The sequence below is a fragment of the Hypanus sabinus genome, chromosome 18 (assembly GCF_030144855.1).
Source record: "Hypanus sabinus isolate sHypSab1 chromosome 18, sHypSab1.hap1, whole genome shotgun sequence".
NCBI classification, from domain to species: domain Eukaryota; kingdom Metazoa; phylum Chordata; class Chondrichthyes; order Myliobatiformes; family Dasyatidae; genus Hypanus; species Hypanus sabinus.
Genome location: NC_082723.1, coordinates 72,156,816 through 72,181,394, shown reverse-complemented (window position 1 = coordinate 72,181,394; position 24,579 = coordinate 72,156,816). Strand labels below are relative to the sequence as shown.

The 24,579-nt window shown below is 41.7% G+C and overlaps 1 protein-coding gene across 1 annotated transcript in view; it reads left to right on the top strand.

The window, feature by feature from the left end:
* zdhhc8b (zinc finger DHHC-type palmitoyltransferase 8b) overlaps positions 1 to 24,579 on the top strand; it is a 340,879-nt gene that overhangs the window by 212,835 nt on the left and 103,465 nt on the right. The window contains exon 2 of the mRNA XM_059994651.1: positions 14,643 to 14,764. Coding sequence (XP_059850634.1) covers positions 14,643 to 14,764 — 122 coding nt within the window. The remainder of the gene's footprint in view (positions 1 to 14,642; positions 14,765 to 24,579) is intronic.

The window sequence follows — 24,579 nt, the reverse complement described above, 5'->3', positions numbered from 1 at the left end:
GAGGTATTTCTTTACTCAGAGAGTGATAGCTGTGTGGAATGAGCTTCCTGTAGAAGTAGTAGAGGCCAGTTCAGTTGTGTCATTTAAGGTAAAATTGGATAGGTATATGGACAGGAAAGGAGTGGAGGGTTATGGGCTGAGTGCGGGTAGGTGGGACTAGGTGAGATTAAGAGTCCGGCACGGTCTAGGAGGGCCGAGATGGCCTGTTTCCGTGCTGTGATTGTTATATGGTTATATGGAACTATACTTTTCCTGGAGGACTTACGAAGATGAAAATGAAACCGCTTAAAGGCACTGACCTTTCCTTTACAGAACTGTACCCAATCCTTTCTGCTATTATTTGCAGGGGTTAACACGGGCACAGCCAACAAATTCCTTCCGAATGAGGATCAAACAAGGTCGAACCTGTTTCACCGTTGAAATCGACTTTCCTCGATCTTTTAGCTCCTGAACTCTGATCTTCACTCTCCACTGATTTTTAACTGGCAGTATTATAAAGAAACTGCCAGCAATGACCTTTTAAACTTTAGGCATTAAATAAAACTCCACCTTTTAACCAAACTGTGTCATAATATTGGACCACGCAGTGGCATGGAGTCAAAATGGCAAATCCAGCCACGAACTGCCCCTTCTCACAGGGAGGGGTTCTCGTTTTATACCCTGTAAAAAAAACTCACATGACCTCTGCTGGCAGGAAAATGACGTCACTGCACCATCACAAGACCATTACCTTAAGTCCAGTATAGCTTCAACACAGATCCTTCATCAGGACTGCGGGTTTCAGTCTGAAACGTCAACTGTTTATTTCCCTACATAGATGTCCATCTATATCCATCCATCCCTCAAGATACCACACAAAATAGTCTCTTCCAGCCTTTTGAACCATGCTGCCCTGCAACCCCCAATTTTACCTGAGCCTAATCACAGGACAATTTAGAATCTACCAACCGGTACATCTTTGGACTGTGGGAGAAAATCGGAGCACCCGGAGGAAACCCATGCGGTCACGGGGAGAACGTACAAACTCCTTACAGGCAGTGGTGAGAATCGCTGAGTTCCTTCAGTGCTTTGTGTGTGTGTTGATCAAGATTTCCAGCATCTGTTGAATCTTTTGTGTTCAGTCTATTAAAATAATCTGTTTTTATCTTGTGTCTTTTGGATTATTTGTAAAGCTGTAAGCAAAGTAGAAGTTTGCACTGATTGTACAAAGATGCAGCTTTTGAAATTCTAGTAGCCTTCCAATTTTACCATGTAATTATATTGTTTCTGTGATACAAAGGATTTTTCTCAGGCTAAGCAAAAACAAATCCTGCAATGAGCTCACTATGTCAACAGCTTGCATTTAATTGGTAATGTTAATGTAGTAGAGGCCCCTGAGGCACTTCACTGAAGATTTAAAATTCAAGATTGTTTAATGTTATTTCCAGTACACAAGTGTAAAGGAGAATTAAATTATTGTTACTCCGGATCCAATGCCACACCAAAAACAAGATAAGGAACACAATAATAATTTTTAAAAACGCAATAACTATGAATATGTAAGATACCAACACTGGCACAACACAGGGATGTGTGCTTAGCCCACTCATGACTGTGTAGCCAAGCACAGCTCTAATGCCATCTGTAAACTTGCTGACAATACAAACACTGAAGGCAGAAGTTCAGATGACGATGAGAGGGCGTACAGGAGTGAAATATATCAACTATTCGAGTGGTGTCGCAGCAATGGCTTTGCAGTGAACACCAGATCTAATTGTAGACTTCAGGAAGGGTAAGATGAGGGAACACACACCAGTCCTTACAGAGGGATCAGAAATGGAAAGTGTAAGCAGTTTCTAGTTCCAGGGTGTCAATATCTCCGAAGATCTATCCTGGACCCAACATATCAATGTAGCTACAAAGAAGGCACAACTGTGACCATGTTTCATTAAGAATTTGAGGAGATTTGGTATGTCACTAAAACACTTCCAAATTTCTACAGATGTAACATAGAAAGCATGCTAACAGGCTGCATCACCATCTAGAATGGGTTGAAGGGGGTGCTACTGCACAGGATCAAAGTAGGCTGCAGAGAGTTTTAAACTTATTCTACTCCATCACGGGCACTAGCCTCCACCGCCTCCGAGGCATCTTCATGGAGCGATGGCTGAAAAAGGTGGCATCCGTCACTAAGCACCGCTATCACCCAGAAAATGCCTTGTCCTCATTGCTACCATCAGGAAGGAGGTACGGAAGCCTGAAGGCACACACTCAAAAGTTCAAATTTACAAATAAAGATTATTATCAGAATACATGCATGTCACCACATACAACCCTGAGGTTCCCTTTTTGCGGGCATACTTAGCAAATCTATAGAACAGTAACTGTAGACATCAGGAGCTATAAACTGTGCAAATGCAGATATAAATAAATAGCAATAAATAATGAGAGTGAGTAACAATATTATCGAGTCCTTAAATTAGTGTAGTTATCCCCTTTTGTTCAAGAGGCTGATGGTTGAGGGGTAACTGTTCTTGAACCCAGTGGTACAAGTCCTGATGACAGCAGCAAGTAAAGAGCAAGCTCTGGGTGGTGAGTATCTGTGATGATGGATGCTGCTTTCCTGCAGATTTGTTTCACAACAAAGCTGTGCTTAACAACTCAGGAACAGCTTCTCCCCCTCTGTCATCCGATTTCTGAATGAACATTGAACCCATGAACACGACCCCTTTTTTATTTCCATTTCACCACTACTTTTAATTTAACTAACATACACACACACTTACTATAATTCACAGTTTTTATCTGTTATTAAGTATTTCATTGTACTGCTGCCGTAAAGTCAACAAATTTCATTACATATGCCAGTAATACTAAACTTGATTCTGATTATATACTTTGATTGTATGTCCACAAGGTGACGCTGAGCACAGGAGCATTTGTACATAAGGTGACTGACAGGATGGTGACTGACAGGACATGTTAAAGTAGGGGTGAGTTCATGTTGGAGGTGTTGATCAGCCTTACTGGAAAATAACTGTTGTAGAGTCCAGTTGTCAGAGTGGGTACTACATAACCTCCTCCATGATGGGAAAGAGGCAAAAAATCCATGGGATTGGATAAAATAAAAGCAAGAAATGTTGGAAGCACAAGGGATTCTGCAGCTGTTGGAGATCTTGTGCAACATACACAAAACGCTGGAGGAACTCAGCAAAATGGCAGCAGCTATGGAGAAGAATAAACATTCCATGTTCCAGGACAAATCTTGGCCCGAAACTGCAACTGGTTATTCCCTTCTGTAAGAAATACTGCAAAAAAAGACAACTACCTGGGAAGGAAAAATAATTAACATTTCAGTCCCAAAATCTTAAGAATTCCAGAACTGCTAAGTGTTTCCAAAATTTTCTATTTTTATTTCAGATTTTTAGCATTACAATTTTCTTAATTGTAATTAAGAATTTTTAGCATTACAATTTTCTTAGGTAGGAAAAGGGAAAAGGTCCTGAAAGGAGAATATAGGGAGTTAGAAAGGCAGTTGAGAGGAAGGACCACAAAGGTAGTAATCTCAGGATTACTGCCTGTGCCACGCAACAGAGAGAGTAGGAATGGAATGAGGTGGAGGATAAATGCATGGCTGAGGGACTGGAGCACGGGGCAGGAATTCAAGTTTCTGGATCATTGGGACCTCTTTTGGGGCAGGTGTGACCTGTACAAAAAGGACGGGTTACACTTGAATCCTAGGGGGACCAATATCCTGGCGGAGAGATTTGCTAAGGTTACTGGGGAGACTTTAAACTAGAATGGTTGGGGGGGGGGTGGGAATCAATTTGAAGAGACTAGGGGAGACAAGGTTAGTTCACAAATGGAGAAAGCTAATAGACAGTGTGTGAGGTAGGATAGGCAGGTGATAGAGAAGGGAAGCGCTCAGACCGAAGATGTAGGGGAGAAGGAAGAAAAAGATAATAAAGTTGATCACATCTTTAGGGATAAACAGAGAGGAAGAGGTGGAGAGTTTCTTAAATGCATCTATTTTAATGCTAGGAGCATTGTAAGAAAGGTGGATGAGCTTAGAGCATGGATTGATACCTGGAAATATGGTTGTAGCTATTAGTGAAACATGGTTGCAGGAGGAATGTGATTGGCAACTAAATATTCCTGGATTTTGTTGCTTCAGGTGTGATAGAATCGGAGGGGCAAGAAGAGGAGGTGTTGCATTGCTTGTCCGAGAAAATATTACAGCGGTGCTTTGGCAGGATAGATGAGAGGGCTCATCTAGGGAGACTATTTGGGTGGAATTGAGGAATGGGAAAGGTGTAATAACTCTTCTAGGGGTGTATTATAGACCACCTAATGGGGAGCAAGAATTGGAGGAGCAAATTTGCAAGGAGATAGCAGATATTTGTAGTAAGCACAGGGATGTGATTGTGGGAGATTTTAATTTTCCACACATAGACTGGGAAGCCCATTCTGTCAAAGCACTGGATGGATTGGAGTTTGTAAAATGTGTGCGGGATAGTTTTTTGCAACAATACATAGAGGTACTAACTTGAGAAGGGGCAGTGTTGGATCTCCTGTTAGGGAATGAAATAGGTCAGGTGACGGAAGTATGTGTTGGGGAGCAGTTCGGGTCCAGTGATCACAATACTATTAGTTTCAATCTAATTATGGAGAAGGATAGGACTGGACCCAGGGTTGGATTTTTGATTGGAGAAAGGCTAACTTTGAGGAGATGTGAAAGGACTTAGAAGGAGTGGATTGGGACAATTTATTTTATGGGAAGAATGTAATGGAGAAATGGAGGTCATTTAAAGGTGAAATTTTGAGGGTACAGAATCTTTATGTTCCTGTTAGGTTGAAAGGAAAGGTTAAAAGTTTGAGAGCTCCATGGTTTTCAAGGGATATTGGAAACTTGGTTCAGAAAAAGAGGGAGATCTATAATAAATATAGGCAGCATGGAGTAAATGAGGTGCTCGAGGAATATAAAGAATGTAAAAAGAATCTTAAGAAAGAAATTAGAAAAACTGAAAAAAAGATATGAGGTTGCGTTGGCAAGTAAGGTGAAAATAAATCCAAAGGGTTTCTACAGTTATATTAATAGCAAAGGGATAGTGTGGGATAAAATTGGTCCCTTAGAGAATCAGAGTGGACAGCTACGTGTGGAGTTGAAAGAGATGGGGGAGATTTTGAACAATTTCTTTTCTTCGGCATTCACTAAGGAGAAGGATGGTGAATTGTGTAAGATAAGGGAAAAAAGTAGGGAAGTTGTGGAAACTATGACAATTAAAGAGGAGGAAGTACTGGCACTTTTAAGGAATATAAAAGTGGATAAATCTCGGGGTCCTGTCAGGATATTCCTTAGGACCTTGAGGGAAGTTGGTGTAGAAATAGTAGGAGCTCTGACAGAAATATTTCAAATGTCATTAGAAACGTGGATGGTGCCGGAGGATTGGCGTATTGCTCATGTGGTTCCATTGTTTAAAAAGGGTTCTAAGAGTAAACCTAGCAATTATAGGCCTGTCAGTTTGATGTCAGTGGTGGGTAAATTAATGGAAAGTATTCTTAGAGATGGTATATATAATTATCTGGATAGACAGGGTCTGATTAGGAATAGTCATCATGGATTTGTGCGTGAAAGGTCATGCTTAACAAATCTTATTGAATTTTTTGAAGAGGTTATGAGGAAAGTTGACGAGGGTAAAGCAGTGGATGTAGTCTATATGGACTTCAGTAAGGCCTTTGACAAGGTTCCACACGGAAGGTTATTTAGGAAGGTTCAATCGTTAGGTATTAATATTGAAGTAGTAAAATGGATTCAACAGTGGCTGGATGGGAGATGCCAGAGAGTAGTGGTGGATAACTGTTTGTCAGGTTGGAGGCCGGTAATTAGTGGTGTGCCTCAGGGATCTGTATTGGGTCCAATGGTGTTTGTCATATACATTAATGATCTGGATGATGGGGTGGTAAATTGGATTAGTAAGTATGCCCATGATACTAAGGTAGGTGGCGTTGTGGATAATGAAGTAGGTTTTCAAAGTTTGCAGAGAGATTTAGGCCAGTTAGAAGAGTGGGCTGAATGATGGCAGATGGAGTTTAATGCTGATGTGTGGGTGCTACATTTTGGTAGGAATAATCGAAATAGGACATACATGGTAAATGGTAGAGCATTGAAGAATGCAGTAGAACAGAGTGATCTAGGAATAATGGTGCATAGTTCCCTGAATCACATGTGGATAGAGTGGTGAAGAAAGCTTTTGGTATGCTGGCCTTTATAAATCAGATCATTGAGTATAGGAGTTGAAATGTAATGTTAAAATTGTACAAGGCATTGGTAAGGCCGAATTTGGAATATTGTGTATAGTTCTGGTCACCGAATTATAGGAAAGATATCAACAAAACAGAGAGAGTACAGAGAAGATTTACTAGAATGTTACCTGGGTTTCAGCACCTAAGTTACAGGGAAAGGCTGAACAAGTTAGGTCTTTATTCTTTAGAGCATAGAAGGTTGAGGGGGGACTTGATAGAGGTATTTAAAATTATGAGGGGGATAGATAGAGTTGACATGGATAGGTTTTTTCCATTGAGAATAGGGGAGATTCAAACAAGAGGACATGATTTGAGAGTTCGGGGGCAAAAGTTTAAGGGTAAACGAGTGGGAACTTCTTTATTCAGAGAGTGGTAGCTGTGTGGAATGAGCTTCCAGTAGAAGTGGTAGAGGCAGGTTCGGTATTGTCATTTTAAAGTAAAATTGGATAGGTGTATGGACAGGAAAGGAATGGAGGGTTATGGGCTGAGTGAGGGCCAGTGGGACTAGATGAGAGTAAGCGTTCGGCATGGACTAGAAGGGCCGAGATGGCCTGTTTCCGTGCTGCAATTGTTATATGGTTATATGGTTAATTCTCATTATCTGGCCAAATGAGCATTTAAAAAAATCTGCATCTGAGGTGTAAGGACAAGCCACCAAAAAGCATAGTCAAAGATGAAGGTTTTAAAAAAGGCCTTTTATGAAAAGAAAGATGTTTCATGAGGGAATTGAAAGGACTATGACAATGAAAACATGGCAGACAATAGATGAGCAACAGAAATTACGGTCTCACAATTTCCTGGAACAGTCCCCCACTGTGTTGTATTCATGTTATGTAGATGACATTAATTAAAGGTAGAATACTCAATCTTAAATTCTTGAGAACACTTCAATCATCATGGATTTGTAAGAAAGAAACAAAAAGGCTTCAGGCAGGGTATATAGGCAGAGGAAGTAAATGGATGAGGATACAGCTGATCAAATCAGGATTAATATCACCAGTTTATGTTGTGAAATTTGTTAACTTTGCAGCAGCACTGCAATGCAATGCATAATAATAGAGGGAAAAAACTGAATTACAGTACTGCAGTATAGGCGTATATATTAAATAGTTAAATAAGTAGTGCAGAAGTAGTGTTCATGGGTTCCATGTCCATTCAGAAATCAGATGACAGAGGGGAAGAAACTGTTCTTGAATCATTGAGTGTGTGCCGTCATTTTTGTGTACCTTCTCCCTGATGAGAACAATGAGCAACAAGAGCTCATTAGCAATGAGAACAAGGCAAGACTTAGGTGATAGGGGTCCTGATGATCTGAGCAATGAGATCAACATGCATGAAACAATGCACCCTAATGCCTTCACCATTGTTTTGGGAGATTTTAACCAGGCCAGTCTGAAAAAACTCACTAAGCAACTACCATCAACTGATCTCTTGCAATACCAGAGGAAACAACACACTGGACCATTGTACACCACCATCGAGAATGCCCACCGTACTATTCCACGCCCTCACTTCGGTAAGTCTGATCACCTTGCTGTACTTCTACTCCCTGAGTATAGGCAGAGACTGAGGACTGCAGCACCAGCAGTGAGAACCAAGAAGATTTGGACAAGGGAAGCACAGGAGTGTCTACAGGACTGCTTTGGACTGGACTGGACTGTATTCAGGGATTCATCTTTGAACCTGGATGGGTATGCTGCGGTTATTACCAACTTCATTAAAACCTGTGTGGATGAGTGCATGCTCAAAAAGACTTGCTGTACATTCCCAAAGCAAAAGCCGTGGATGAACCAGGAGGTACGTTGTCTGCTGAAGGCTACGGTCCAGAGGAGATTTACTAGAATGTTACCTGGGTTTCAGCACCTAAGTTACAGAGAAAGGTTGAACAAGTTAGGTCTTTATTCTTTGGAGCGTAGAAAGTTGAGGGGGGACTTGATAGAGATATTTAAAATTATGAGGGGGACAGATAGAGTTGACGTGGATAGGCTTTTTCCATTGAGAGTAGGGGAGATTCAAACAAGAGGACATGAGTTGAGAGTTCGGGGGCAAAAGTTTAAGAGTAACACGAGGGGGAATTTCTTTACTCAGAGAGTGGTAGCTGTGTGGAACGAGCTTCCAGTAGAAGTAGTAGAGGCAGGTTTGATATTGTCATTTAAAGTAAAATTGGATTGGTATATGGACAGGAAAGGAACGGAGGATTATGGGCTGAGTGCAGGTCGGTGGGACTAGGTGAGAGTAAGCGTTCGACAGGGACTAGAAGGGCCGAGGTGGCCTGTTTCCGTGCTGTAATTGTTATATGGTTGTATCTGTGGCATTCAAGTCTGGTGACCTAGGTCTGTACCAGAAAACCAGGTATGATTTGTGGAGGGCTATTTCTATTTCAAGGGTGAAGAGACAATTTTAAATGAGGTTGGAGGCGATATCGGATGCACGGCAACTCTGGCAGGGTCTGTAAGACATTACTTCCTACAAAACGAAACCCAATAGCATGTATGGCAGCAATGCCACTCTACCAGATGAACTCAATGCCTTCTATGCTCGGTTTAAAAGAGCGAACACAAGGATAGCTGTGAAGATCCCTGCTACACCTGATGACCGTGTGATCTCTGTCTCAGAGGCCGGTGTTAGGCTGTATTTAAAGAGAGTGAACCCTCACAAGGCAGAAGGTCCTGATGGAGTACCTGGTAGGGCTCTGAAAACCTGTGCCAAGCAATTAGCGGGAGTATTCAAGGACACTTGCAACCAGTAGCACCCATATCTACAGTGATGAAATGCTTTGAGAGGTTGGTCATGACTAGACTGACCTCCTGCCTCAGCAAGGACCTGGACCCATTGCAATTTGCCTATCGCCACAATAGGTCAATGGTTCTCCACACGGCTTTTAGACGACCTGGACAATACAAACACCCACATCAGTATGCTGTTTCTCGACTACAGCTCAGCATTTAATACCATCATTCTCACAATCCTGATTGAGAAGTTGCAGAACCTGGGCCTCTGTACCTGCCTCTGCAGTTGGATCCTCAGCTTCCTAACCAGAAAACTAAAATCTGCGGATTGGTGATAACACATCCTCCTCACTGACAACACTGGCGCACCTCGGGTGTGTGCTTAATCCACTGCTCTACTCTCTTTAGACATTATTGTGTGGCTAGGCATAGCTCAAATACCATCTATAAATTTGCTGATGATACCACTATTGTTGGTAGAATCTCAGGTGGTGACGAGAGGGTGTACAGGAGTGTGATATGCCAACTGGTGGAGTGGTACCGCAGCAACAACCTGGCACTCAACATCAGTACGATGAAAGAGTTGGTTGTGGACTTCAGGAAGAGTAAGACGAAGGAACACACACCAATCCTTATAGAGGGATCAGAAATGGAAAGAACATGCAGTTTCAAGTTCCTGGGTGTCAAGATCTCTGAGGATCTAGCCTGGTCCGAACATATCGATGTAGTTATAAAGAAGGCAAGACAGCGGCTATACTTTATTAGGAGTTTGAAGTGATTTGGCATGTCAACAAATACACTCAAAAACTTCTGTAGTTGTACTGTGGAGAGCATTCTGACAGGCTGCATCATTGTCTGGTATGGAGGGGCTACTGCACAGGACCGAAAGAAGCTCTTGAAGTTTGTAAATCTAGTCAATTTCATCTTGGGTACTAGCCTACGAAGTACCTAGGACATCTTCAGAGAGTGTTGTCTCAGAAAGGCAGCGTCCATTATTAAGGACCTTCAGCACCCAGGGCATGCCCTTTTCTCACTGTTACCATCAGGTAGGAGATGCACAAGCCTGAAGGCACACACTCAGCGCTTCAGGAACAGCTTCTTCCCCTCTGCCATCAGATTCCTAAATGGACATTGAATCTTTGGACACTACCTCACTTTTTATTAATATACAGTATTTATGTTTTTGCATGTTTTTAAAAATCTATTCAATATACTTTAATTGATTTACTTGTTTATTATTCTTATTTTTATTTTATTTATTATTTTTTTCTCTGCTAGATTATGTATTGCATTGAACTGCTGCTGCTAAGTTAACAAATTTCACATGACATGCTGGTGGTAATAAACCTGGTTCTGATTCTAATAATTGATGCTGCCTTTTTGAGGATCCTTGAAGATGTCCCAGATACTACGGAGGCTAGTACTCATGTTGGAGGTGGCTAATTTTAGAACTCTCTGCAGTGTGCTTTGATCCTGTGCAGAGATGCTGCCAGTTAGAATGCTCTCCACGGTGCTTTTGACATTTTTGAGTATTTTTGGAGACAGACCACATCTTCTCAACTGCTGATAAAATGTAGCTGCTGTCATTCCTTCATCGATAGGTTAGGCCTGGGATAGATCCTCAGAGATATTGACATCAGAAACTTGAATTGCTCACTCTTTCCACTTCTGATCCGTTGATGAGGACTGGTGGATTCCAATTAAGTGGGCCATTGGTTAAGTGAGGCAGCTGCTTATATTGGATGTGCTGCTTAATTGGGACAGGAGACTCATGCTGAACAGCTTTTAACTAGTGTCAGTTGCGTACATTTGTGTGGCCGTTAGATACTACACCACGCTTACAGCCACTGCGCATGTTTGCATTCAAAAAAGCAGTGAGTTTGGTCACTGATAGCTGCGAGAAATAAGTAGTAAGACAATTTCAGAACTGTTTTGCTCACTGCAGCATCAAGTATTCAGGCTTGGAGATGACAGAAATGGTTGGGAGCGAAAATTAAATAATTTCACTCCTTAAACAAGTGAGGAACTACGAAGAATTTGAAGGTATCGACAATCATTTTGAATGTTATGACAAAAATGAAGGTTTGAAGGATCCATTCATTGAAACATTGTATGAAGGTAGTTCATTATCTGCAATAGGGGTCTGCATTGATTTTGTTCATTTATAGTCAATCAAAAGAACGCAGCGACATACTATTGATAGCTATTAGGAACTAATACACAGTTTTATAGTACTGTAGTGGTATTGATAATGTTCCAGTTTGTTCTGTATTTCAGTGGTCCCCAACCACACGGGCTGCTAAGCGTGTTACCAGGCTGCGAGGAAATGATATGATTTGGCGATATGAGTCAGCTGCACCTTTCCTCACTCCTTGTCACGCCCACTGTTGAACATGAATGCATGTGAAGTCATTACCCACCTTAGGCTTCGACCTGTCTAGGTTGGCTTCGGGTAACCAGGCACCTCACGCGGCCAGTGAGAAGTGTTGTTGCTACAGGCCTGGAGCGCGGACAGATGGGCGCTGCCTCTAGACCTGTTTAGCACACCGAATGTTTGTGAGGAACCCACTGCTAAAATATTCACAGGCAACCTAATTTGGGCTCAGGGTTTCATAAGTAGCAGAGCAGTTACCTCGCTGCGATATACTGAAAGTCAACCTTCGAGCCAAACTTTTGTCAGCCACTCTCTCCGGACTGTGACCACCGGCCCTTATCTTATCCTCTCACTGGTGTGTTGCAATGATTTTATATGTTCATACAAGGAAAATATGCGCTGTGTTTAATATTAAATTTGTTAGGTAAACCCTTTTAGAAGCAAAATTGAGTGTATTAGCCACTTATAAGTGACTGATAGTTGACATCACCTATATTCCGGTCGTGATTAACACCCCCCCCACCCCAGTTGGCTGATCCGCAAGAGTATTGTCAATATTAAACCGGTCGGCGGTGCAGAAAAGGTTGATGACCCCTGCTGTATTTCATTGAATACACAATTTGTTACTCAGTTAAATGGTAGTTTGTCTTTTTAAAATCTTTTAAACTATTTCCACAAAACTTCGGCTAATTGGGGCAACAGCTTAATTAGGCCAAAATGTACTGGTCTTGATGTGTCCCAATTAACCAAAATCCATTGTAATATGAAAAATGAGAGGTAAAAATAAAACAAAGTACTTTTGTTTAAATGGTGAGAGTTTAAAGGGTAGTGATGTTCAGAGGGATCTGGGTATCCATGTACACAAATTACTGATGCTTAAGACCATGAGACATAGGAGCAGATTTAGGCCATTCAGTCCATCAAGTCTGCTCAGCCATTTGATCATGGCTGATTTATTATCACTCTTGACACCCTTATTGATCAAGAACTTATCAAACTCTCCAATGACTTGGCCTCCACAGCCATTTGTGGCAATGAATTCTACAGACTCACCACCCTCTGGCTAAAGAAATTCCTCCTCATCTCCATTCCAAAGGAATGTCCTTTTACTCTGAGGCCATGCCCTCTGGTCCTAGACTCTCCCTCTATTGGAAACTTCCCCTCATGTCCACAGATCGATCTAAATCTTTCAATATTCAATAGATTTCAGTGAGGTCCCTCTTATTGGAATAAGCGATGCTGGAGACTATCATCGAAACAGTTAGCTGTTGGCCTCCCCCTTTGCAGAGGCAGGAGAGAATATTCTCTCTCTCTCTCTCTCTCCCCCCCTTCTCCCTCTCCCTTTCTCTCCCTCTCTCCCCCTCTCTCTCACTCTCACTCTCTCTCTCTCTCTCTCTCCCTCTCCCTCTCCCTCTCCCTCTCCCTCTCCCTCTCCCTCTCCCTCTCCCTCTCCCTCTCTCTCTCTCTCTCTCTCCCTCTCTCTCCCTCTCTCTCCCTCTCCCATTCAGCTGTTAGGATGGGCAGTAGTTTTTGATGGTCTTTCAATCATGGTCTCTGGGGCTTGGTAGAGAGGGACTGATATTTCTGCTGGAACAATGGGGGGGAGTGGAGGGTTCATTTTGCTGCTACTTTGGGGTTCTAATCGTATCTGTCATTCTTTGGGGTACTCTTCTGTTTGGCGGATGTCTGTGAAGAGTAAGAATTTCAGGTATATATTCTCTGATATTAAGCTGAACCAGTGAATGGTATGTCAGCTCTTGCTTCAAGATCATTTGAGCACAAGAAAATACTGTAGATGTCTTACCAGAGGTATATGGGGATTTGCAAAATATTTGTAAATCTCTCGTGGATAAAGGGCATCATTCCATGATGGAGTAAATTAATTTATAGGTTGATGGGCAAATAGAGAGCCAAGCCAAACACATCGATTTAACCCAAATGTTAATGAGCTCCACATATCAAATGTTATATGGCACTTTCTATAAGCCTTTTTTTATTACATTGGACAGTAAAGATTTTGCTTCCTGAATACTTGTGTGTGTATCTTATGGGATTAGGGCTGCTGATCATGAAAATCGCAATGAAATTTCTCTAACACAGACCAATTTTTTAAATTGCATGTATTTGTCATTCCAGTTCATAATTCAAATCAGCATATCTCATGCGAAGTTTAAGGAAGGCATTTTTGTTGATCCACCAATCAAACAGGTTATCAGTGACAGGTAATTTGAAGGACTTCTAGTGGGACCAGGGAAAAATCACATGGAAGGCATTCAAGGATTTGTTGAAAGTTCTCTTACCAACTACAGGACACCAAACTACGTGGAGCTGGTTGACAACATGCTTCAAGCATACAAAACCACAAAGTGCAACTTGGCACTAAAGATTCATTTTCTGCATTCCCATTTAGACTTCTCCCCTGCAATTCTTGGCGCTGTCAGTGACGAGCACGGTGAAAGCTTTTACCAGGACATTGCAGTCATGGAGAAACGGAATCAAGGCAACTGGAATCCATCAATGCTGGCTGATCATTTATTTTTTACTTATTGAGGTGCAGCACAGAATAGGCCCTTCAAACCACACCACCATGCAATCCCCCAATTTAATCCTAGCGTAATCCTGAGGCAATTTACAATGACCAATTAACCTATCAATTGGTTCCTCTTTGGACCATGGGAGGAAAGTGGAGCACCCGGAGGAAACCCATGCAGTCACGGGGAGAATGTAAAAACTCCTTACAGGCAGCGTGGGACACATAAGCAAGAAGCTTCGGATACTGAGTACAAATGAAAATCATCAACAAATCATTTTTAGCTTTGTTGAACTATTGCAAAGCATCTGCATCATTCTGCAGTCAAACACATTATATTCAATAGAAGTTAATTTCTTATTTCTCCAGTTTCCTATGTGATACAAGTAGTTTGAAGTTATGTTTGTGTTTAGCTTCAAACTGTCTATCTTAAACAAAAAAAACTTATGAGGAAAGAATACTTACGAAAAAATTTGTTGTCTAGTGTTACTGTTAATGCAGTCAGACACTGTAGTGTTTGTCCCTCTGCTGTTTTTTGTGTTTCAGGGTAAGCGTCATAATTATATTCATTGGCAGTAGCATTTGTCGGACTCTGGCGCACACTTGATACAATGCAGTAAATGCAGAAGCCCAGTTAATCACTCAAGCAGCAATCTTTTTTGAAACCTAGAGCAAAGAACCTTGGTTGACTCCTTCCCTAATCTGCATGTTTCTTACTTTCCAATAGGTGCCCTTGGTTAACGAAAGAGATCTCTCCAGCGATTCCAGTCTACAATGGCCTCGTGTTTCTATTTGTTTTGGCAAACTTCAGCATGGCGACATTTATGGACCCGGGGATCTTTCCACGAGGTTAGTGTGCCAAGATGACATGACAACAGTTTTCAAAATTAGAATCATATAGTTGTAGAAAGGTACAGCACAGTCCTTCAGTCCATCTAGTCCACGCCAAACTATTTAACTGCCTACACTCATCAACCTGCACTGGAACCATAACTCCATGTCCCTCCCATCCATGTATTTATACAGACTTCTCTTAAGTATTGAAATTCAGCTCATATGTAATGTTTGCGCTGGCAACTCACTTCACACTCTCACAACCCTCTGAGTGAAGAAATTTCCTCTCATGATCATCTTAAACTTTTCACCTTCATAACCTTTGGTTGTAGTCCCACCCAACCCCAGTGGAAAAAGCCTGCTTACATTTACCCTTTCTATGCTCCTCATAATTTTATATACCTCTATCAACTCTCCCCTCAATCTTCTATGTTCCAAGGAATGAAGTCCTAACCTATTTAATCTTTCCATATAACTCACATCCTCCAATCCCAGCAAAATCCTCGTAAATTTTTGCTGTGTACTTTCAGTCTAATTTACATGTTTCCTGCAGAAAGGTGACCGAAACTGCACACAATTCTCCAAATTAGGCCTCACTAGCATCCTATACAATTTCAACATAACATCCCATCTCCTGTACTCAATACATTGATTTATGAAGGCCAATGTGCCAAAAGCTTTCTTTATAGCCCTATCTACCTGTGATTTCTCAGCATTTTTAGAAGAGTAGTCAGTAAATGCAGAAGTTGTGAATAACCAGTCATGTTACTTGGTAAAAAGACCCAAGAAACTGCAGATGCTGGAATTTGGAGCAAAACAACAAACTACTGAAGGAACTCAGTAGATCAGGCAGCATCTGTTGTGGGGTTGAAGAGGAGCTATTGACAGATCAGAATTGGAATCAGGTTTGCTATCACCAGCAAATACCGAGAAATTTGTTAACTTTGCAGCAGCAGTACAATACAATACATGATAGATAAATAAATATAGATAAAAATGAGTTACATCAAGTATATACTGTATATGTATATTAAACAGTTATATTAAAATAAGTAGTGTAAACAAAAAACAGAAATAAAACTAGATGTAATGTTCATGGGTTCAATGTCCATTCAAATCGGATGGCAGAGGGGGAAGAAGCTGTTCCTGAATTGCTAGTGTGTGCCTCCATGCCCACAGATCGAACTAGACCTTTCAATTTTCAATAGATTTCAGTGAGGTCCCCTGTGAATGGGATATGTGCTGGATGATGGGAATTCTTAGTGATGGACTCAGTCTTCCTGAGGCACCGCTGCTTAAAGATGTCTTGGATACTACAGAGGCCAGTACCCATGATGGAGCTGACTAATTTTACAAGTTTCTGCAACTTCAACCTTGTGCAGTAGCCCCTCCCCCAGACCAGACGGCGATGCAGCCAGTCAGAACGCTCTCCACGGTACATTTGTAGAAGTTTTTGAGTGATCAAGTAGGGTCATTTGCAGGAAAATCTGCAGATAGCTCAATGGCGTAATAGTCAATGATTCACAATACATTTTGTTGTCAAAATTTCACTAACGGTTTGAATTGATTAAGGAAAAAATGCGTATAATGCCATTCCAGTGGAAACATGACATACATAAAACACAGAAAATACTTGCTGTATTTCAGTTAATTGGGACAAGAATAACAGTACAGCACAAAGACGTCCACTTGGAAAGAGGAGTTGACAGCTGGATATTCCTTTATCAAAGATTTACGTGATAAGTGGAGTCATTCTGTGCTTAAATGGAAGTGAAAATACAGTATATTTTCCTTTTTTTGAAGTTAAATAAACTCATGCAAACATACATGCCTACAAAAAGTATTCATCCCCCTCCCCTTGGAAGCTTTCATATTTTATTGTTTTACAATCACAGTGGATTTAGTTTGGCTTATTTTGACACTGATCAATAGTAAAAAGACTCTTTCGTGTCAAAGTGAAAGCATCTCACTACAAAGTGATCTAAATTAATTACAAATATAAAACAGAATAATTGATTGCATAAGTATTCAACCCCTTCAAGTCAGTATTTGGCAGCAATTACAGCCTTGAGTCTGTGTGGATAGGTCTCTATCAGCTTTGCATGTCCGGGCACTGCAATTTCTCCCTGTTCTTCTTTACAAAATTGCCCAAGCTCTGTCAGGTTGCACAGGGATCATGAGTGAACAGTCCTTTTCAAGTCCAGCCTCAAATTCTCAACTGGATTGAGATCTGCATTCCAGGACATTAACCTTGATGTTTAATGCATAAACTTAAGCTTTGGCTTTATGCTTGGGGGTCATCGTCTTGCTGGAAAACAAATTTCCCAAGTCGCAGTTCTCTTGCAGACTGTATCAAGGTTTCCTCCAGGATTTCCCTGTATTTTTCTGCATTCATTTTACCCTCTACCTTCACAGGCCTTCCAGGACCTGCTGCAGTGAAGCATCCCCACAGCATGATGCAGCCACCACCATGCTTCACGGTAGGAATGGTGTGTTTTTGATGATGTGTGGTGTTTGGCTTACACCAATCATAGCATTTAGTTTGATGGCCAAAAGCTCAGATTAGATTTCATCAAACCATAGAACCTTCTTCCAGCTGACTTCAGAGTCTCCCACATGCCTTCAGGCAAACTCTAGCCAGGATTTCATGAGAGTTTTTTTTCCAACAATGGCTTTCTCTTTGCCACTCTCCCATAAAGCTGCAACTGGTGACACTCCCGGGCAACAGTTGTTGGATGCTCAGTCTGCAGCTCAGCCACTGAAGCTCGGAACTCCTCCAGTGTTGTCATCAATCTCTTGGTAGCCTCCCTCACTAATCCTCTTCTTGCTTGCTTGCTTGCTTTGGGGATGGCCTGCCATAGGCAAATTTACAGCTGTGCCATACTCTTTCCATTTCTTGATTGACTTACTGATTGATTGACAGACAATCAATCAGTCTTGATTGACTGATCGAAGTCATCCCTTGATTGACTATCCAAGGGATAGTGGAAATTTTCTTGTATCCATCTACCGAAGTGTGCTTTTCAGTAACCTTTTTGCAGAGTTTCTTGGAGTGCTCTTTTGTCTCCACCATATAGTTTTTGCCGGGATACTGACTCACCAGCAGTCGGACCTTCCAGATCCAGGTGTATCAATTGAAACACCTTGACTGCACACGGTGATCTCCATTCAATTATGTGACTTCTCAAACTAATTAGCTGCACCAGTGATGATTTGATGTGTCATATTAAAGGGGTACATATGTATACAATCAATTATTTTGTGTTTTATATTTGTGATTAATTTAGATCACTTTGAAATCTGTTTTCACTTTGACATGAAAGAGTCTTTTTCTGTTGATCAGGGTCATAAAAACCAAATTAACTCCAGTGTGATTCAATGTTGTAAAACAATAAAACGTGAAGAGTTCTGGCGGGGGTGGGGGAGAGAATACTTTTTATAGGCACTGTACTTACAAACATGCACACTGAACATATTCCAGAAATGTAGTTCAGCTGTGAAAGTCAAAGTGTGTTTCTCCCCTGGAGGTTTCTTTCTGGGCAATTCATACCAATTTCACTGGAGCCGATAGGGGACAGGGTGCGGGTGCTCAAAGCCGTGTCAGGGTTAAGTAGAAAGACAAAACACATGGAAGTGACCAGCAGGCCCACATCTCCTCACACAAGGTTAGTGCTTCGGGTAGGAGCAGAAACCTCAGGAAATCCCAAAGTGCTTTACAGACAACAAAATACTTCTGAAGTATTGTCACTGTTGCATCGATGTACAGGTGGCCCCCGTTTTTCGAACATTCGCTTTACGACACCTCGCTGTTAAGAAACACCTCCATTAGTTACCTGTTTTCACTAACAGAAAGTGTTTTCACTGTTATGAAAAAAGGCAGCATACGCCTGGAGCAGCCAAACTCCTCCCCGGAGCTGCATTCCAGCCGCCATTGCTTAAAGACATGCCTGTGAGCAAATGTGCTTTATCTCGATTTATTTTGTGCATCCGTTAGCAAGATGAGTTCTAAGGTATCGGAAGAGCCTAAAAGAGCTCGTAGGGGTCTTACATTTGGCATAAAACCAGACATAATTAAGCGTTTCGATCGTGGTGAATGAAGTAAGGACATAATGAATTTGGCTAAGGAGGCTGGGTTTGTGGAAGTTGATGAAGATGATGTTGAAGAGGTTTTGGTGTCCCATGACCAAGAACTGACAGATGAAGAGCTGCTGCAATTGCAAGAGGAAAGGATAACAGTTGAAACCGAACGCAGTAGCGAATGGCCTGAAAGTGAAGTCGTCCAGGAACTGAACATGAAGCAATTGCGTGAGATTTTCGCTGCAATTGACAACGCTGCAATGATTGTAGTAAAGTATGACTTTAATTTTGAAAGGGTACGTAGGTTTAGGGCATATTTGCAGGATGGCTTGAATGCTTACAAACAAGTGTATGACAGAAAAATGCGCGAGGCTAAGCAGTCAAGCATACTGTCATTTTTCAAGCGTTCCACATCAGCCACAGCAGATGACAAACCTCGACCTTCAACATCGAGGCAGGCAGACATAGAAGAAGGTGACCTGCCTGCCCTGATGGAAACAGACGACAATGAGATGACACCCCAGTCTCCTCTACCTCCCACCACCCCAACCTCCGACGACTCAGCTTAACACACCATCATCATGCGCTCACTGTCTTCCCGATTCCGGTAAGTGAAACCACACTGTACATACATTATTTCTATTTTATACAGGCTGTGTATTTTTATGTGTTATTTGGTTTGATCTGGAGCTTCATAGCTTAAAGATTACTGGAGAGAGTGTTTCTGCCGAGAGTGCTTGCGCCGAGTGTTTCTGTCGAGAACGGTTGCATGAGATTTTCGCTACCATGGACAGTGCTGCAATGATTGCAGAAAAGTATTTCTACTTTATATAGGCTGTGTATTTATCATATCATTCCTGCTTTTACTATGTGTTACTGTTATTTTAGGTTTTATGTGTTGTTTGGCATGATTTAGTAGGTTATTTTTAGGATCTGCGAATGCTCACAAATTTTTCCCAGATAAATAAATGGTAATTGCTACTTCACTTTACGACATTCCGGCTTACGAACCATTTCATAGGAACGTTCTACCTTCGGATAGCGGGGGAAACCTGTAAATATGACAGACAATTATTACCCTTCAACCATCAGGTTCTTGAACCGGTGTGGATAACTTCACTCACTTCAAAACTGAACTGGTTCCACAACATACAAACTGTCTTTCATGTTCTCAATATTATTTATTTACTTATTTGTTATTATTTTTTCTTCTTTTGTATTTGCACAGTTTGGCTTCTTTTGGTTGTCAGTCTTTATGTCTCTGGTGAAACCCTCTTAGAGTATTGTGTTCAATTCTGGTCACCTCATTATAGGGAGGATGTGGGAGCTATGGAGAGGGTGCAGAGGAGGTTTACCAGGATGTTGCCTGGATTGGAGAACAAGTCATATGAAGCAAGGTTAGCAGAGCTGGGACTTTTCTCTTTGGAGCGTAGAAGAATGAGAGGGGACTTGATAGAGGTCCACAAGATTATGAGAGACATAGATAGGGTGGATAGTCGGTACCTGTTTCCCAGGGCACCAATGGCAAACACCAGAGGGCATATGTACAAAATTAAGGGAGGGAAGTTTAGGGGAGACATCAGGGGTAAGTTTTTTACACAGAGGGTTGTGAGTGCCTGGAATGACTTGCCAGGGATGGTGGTGGAAGCTAAAACATTAGGGATATTTAAGAGCCTCTTAGACAGGCACATGGATGAAAGAAAAATGGAAGGTTATGGGGTAGTGTGGGTTTAGTGCTTTTTTTTTAAGGATTATATGGGTCGGCACAACATGGATGGCTGAAGGGCCTGTACTGTATTCTGTTACGTACCCTGTAACTGGGTCACTTACCAGCAAAGATAGAGAGGTCCGTTGAAGTCTGATGGTACTATTTTTGTTTATTGATAAAAATACACAAAAATAATATCAATGCAAACATACAGATAATATACGTCGTCAATACTAAATCTAAAAGCGCGGGTATAATAATAATCAGTAAGAAATAGCTCTATCATTGTCTAGGGGATAATGTATTGTCCGATGGAAATATAAAAGTCACTTTAGTTCATTCAGGCTGCAGCCTTTGGTTGGAGAAAGACAGATTTTTAGAACTTGCCAGCTTTTCCTTTTTATGATGTCGATCTTTTGAAATGTCGTCGGTGGTGATCTCTTCTTTAGCTAAGCTGTCTTCCGTGGTAAGGCCCCAATCCCAGGCAACGGGAAAGGACACCCGTGGGCCCCCCACCGGCTGTCGCTATGAAACGCTGTCACGGGATTTCTAGTGTTTCTCCTGGTGCGTCTAAAGGGGTTGTTCCCCAGACCCTCTTTTATCCTTACTCACGGGGTCTCAGATGTCAGTCAGGTTGGGATGGTGCCATCCCTCAACCCAGCCCACCTTGGTCATCCCTGAGGGCTTCGAATAAATAGTACAGTACTCAATACACAATTCTGTCTCCAAGAGACAATGACCGTTTCCCGTGGCTTTGTATCGCTGAGAGGCCAGGACATTCCAAATCCCTTGTGGATTCTGCGTGTCTTTCTCTCATTTCCTGGGTCTCCTGACCTGAATTAATAGCGATCTTGCGATTCTCAAAAAGGAGGGGGCTACTTTGTACCCTTCGGCCCCTCAGAGTTGGGGCACAGGCGTAACAGTTCTATGGTTCTATGTGTCATTTTTAATTGATTCTATTGTATTTCTTTGTTCTACTATGAATATCCACAAGAAAATGAAATCTCAAAGTAGTGGCATGGTGAGGATGTTTCCAGTAGTTGGAGTCTCTAGAACCAGAGGACACAGCCTCAGAATAGAGGGACGTCCATTTCAAGCGGAGATGAAGAGGAATTTCTTTAGCCAGAGTTTGCTGAATCTATGGAATCCATTGCCATCAGAGGCTCTGGAGGCCAAGCCATTGGGTATATTTAAAGCGGAGATTGATAGGTTTTTGATTAGTAAGGCTATCAAAGGTTATGGGGGGGAAAGAAGGAGAATGGGATAAGAGGTAATGGCTGACTAAATGGTTAGGTGGCTTAATTATTCTCCTTTGCCTTATTGTTTTATAAATATTTCCATTCTTTATACACTTGTTTCCACAACTTTCTCTAGCTCCTTCTCCCATATCTTCTCTCCGGAGATCTGGGTGACTTCATCATAGTTCCTTCCTTCCCCCTTTGTCCTCACTTATGAAAAAGCTTTCAGATGACGTGACTTTTTCTGATCAGGTTATCATGCCTCATTTTCCCAACCACTTAACCTACACGTTCAGCCCTGTTGACAAAGCGCCTTTCTCCTATTGCACGCCTCTGCGTGTCTCTTGCAAAGGATCTCGCAACATGATCACTAAATTAAAGGGAAGATGTTGCTCATCTCTAGAATAGTTCCTATCTGATAAGATCAGATATAGGAGCAAAACAGGCCATTTGGGCCATCCAGTCTGCTCCAATATTTCATCAGGGCTGATCCATTTCCCTGTCAGCCCCAATCTCCTGCTTCCTGCCCATATCTCTTCATGCCCGGACTAATTGAGAATCTATCAGCACCTCCCTTAAATATACCAAATGACTTGGCCTCCACAGCCATCTGTGGCAACAAATTCCACAAATTCATCTCTCTCTTGCTAAAGAAATTCCTCCTCATCTGGTCCTCTGGTCATAGACTCCCCAATATAGGAATCATCCTCTTCACATCCTCTCTACTGAGGCTTTTTAACATTTGATTGGTTTCAGTGAGATCCTTCCTCATTCTGCTGAATTCCAGTAAGTACAGGCTCAAAGCCACCAAACGCTCCTTGTATGACAAGCTGCTCAATCCCAGAATCATTTTTGTGAACATTCTCTGTACCCTCTCCAATTTCAGCACCTTTCTTAGATAAGGGACCCAAAACTGCTCCAAGTGAGGCCTCACCAAGTGCTTTATAAAGCCTTGACATTACATCCTTTCTTGTTGTCATAGTGATTTGTAACAAGCCTGCTGAAGGAAATAATTTAAACTGACCCACTGCTCATTGGTAAGTGGGGACAGTATATCTGCAGTTAATACAGTCGGCCCTCCTTATCCGCATGGGATTGGTTCCAGGACCCTTCGCGGATGCTCAAGTCCCTTATTCAACCTGTCTCAATATGGTGGATCTTAGGACCCAGTGGCAGAAGTCTGAATCCGCAGTGTTTCTGTTCACAAAAATAATCACGATCACGATTGAAAATAAAGTGGAAGAAATAAAGCAATTGGAAAGAGGTGAAATGCCATCGGTCATTGAAAAAGCGTTAGTCTATGTCGGTCAACAATCGGAACAATTTTAAAGGATAAAGTGAGAAAGACCCTGCCCCGATAAAAGCTACAATTATTACTAAGCAACGCAGTGGATTAATTATTGGGTTTTGGGGTTTTGGGTTTTTGATCCTCACATCAACCCGGCATGGTGAAGAGTGCACTCCATAGTAATCTGTCACTGGATCAAACTTGGGAATTTCCCGAGCCCAGCGCTGAAACATATGTTCTTAAGTGTTTTATATGCATAGAAAGATAAAATATATACTATATACTAAGACAAATGTTTGACTGACTGACGCCAAATAATACTGGATGTACTTGTTCCGACTTACTTAGTAAGAGAACTTCCGATTTTTTTCGATCTCAATCCTTGATAACCCACGCACATCCTCCCATATACTTTAAATCATCTCTAGATTACTTATAATACCTAATACAATGTAAATACTATGTAAAATAGTTGTTATACTGCATTGTTTAGGGAATAATGACAAGAAAAAAAAATCTGTACATGCTTGAACAACAAGTGCTGGAAGAGCACTTCCGAGTTTTCATGATTCACGCATGCAGAATTTGCGGATAAAGGGGGCCAACTGTACTGAGGTAACTGCGTGCCCCTTGAGCACACAGTAGATTTTTTGTAACAGATTTTTTGAAAATGTTCTGTTCTTTGAATTGAAAGCAAACAAATCCCAAGGCTTCAAATACAAAACTTTTCATTTATTTTGATTAGCATTGCTACTTCAATTCTTTGTTCCATTTGACTTTTTAATTCAGTATTTACATCCAGCTGGTGCTAAAATATCATCATCATTATATGACATGGGCAATCATGGTCTTCCATCTGTCTTTGCCTGTGAGGAGTACCTCCTCCCCACTGTTGTTTTTATTCTTTTCTCTATCCTTTGACCATGATTGCTCTTGGCAAATTTTTTTACGGGAGTAGTTTTCCATTGCCGCCTTCTGGGCAGTGTCTTTACAGAACGGGTGACCCCAAGCTATTATCAATACTCTTCAGAGATTGTCTGCGTGTGGTCAGTGGTCGCATAAGCAGGACCATCTGCTACCTGCTGTCATGGCTTGACGCGACCCTGATCGGGGGAAGGACTAAGCAGATGCTACACCTCGCCCAAGAGTGACCTGCAGGCTCGTGGAGGGAAGGAATGCCTTGCATCTCCTTTGATAAAGATGTGTCACCAGCCCGCCATCCAGAAGGGTACTGCTTGAAATTTTGCAAGCAAATTAAACTGTCACTAACCATTTGTATATACATAAATTTTGTATGAATTATTGAGAGGGCTAAGATTACCTTTGTTTCCAGTAAAGATGGCGTTGGCATTAACAGAAAAGGTGTGTGTTTCCTCCAAGTGCTTCGGTTTTCTCACAGGGTCCAAACACATACCAGTTGGTACGTTAATTGATCATTTTATGTTGTTCTGTGATCAGTGGATTGCTGGGCGGCCCGGCTTATAGGGCCTGAGGGGCCTATTCCACGATGTATCTCAAT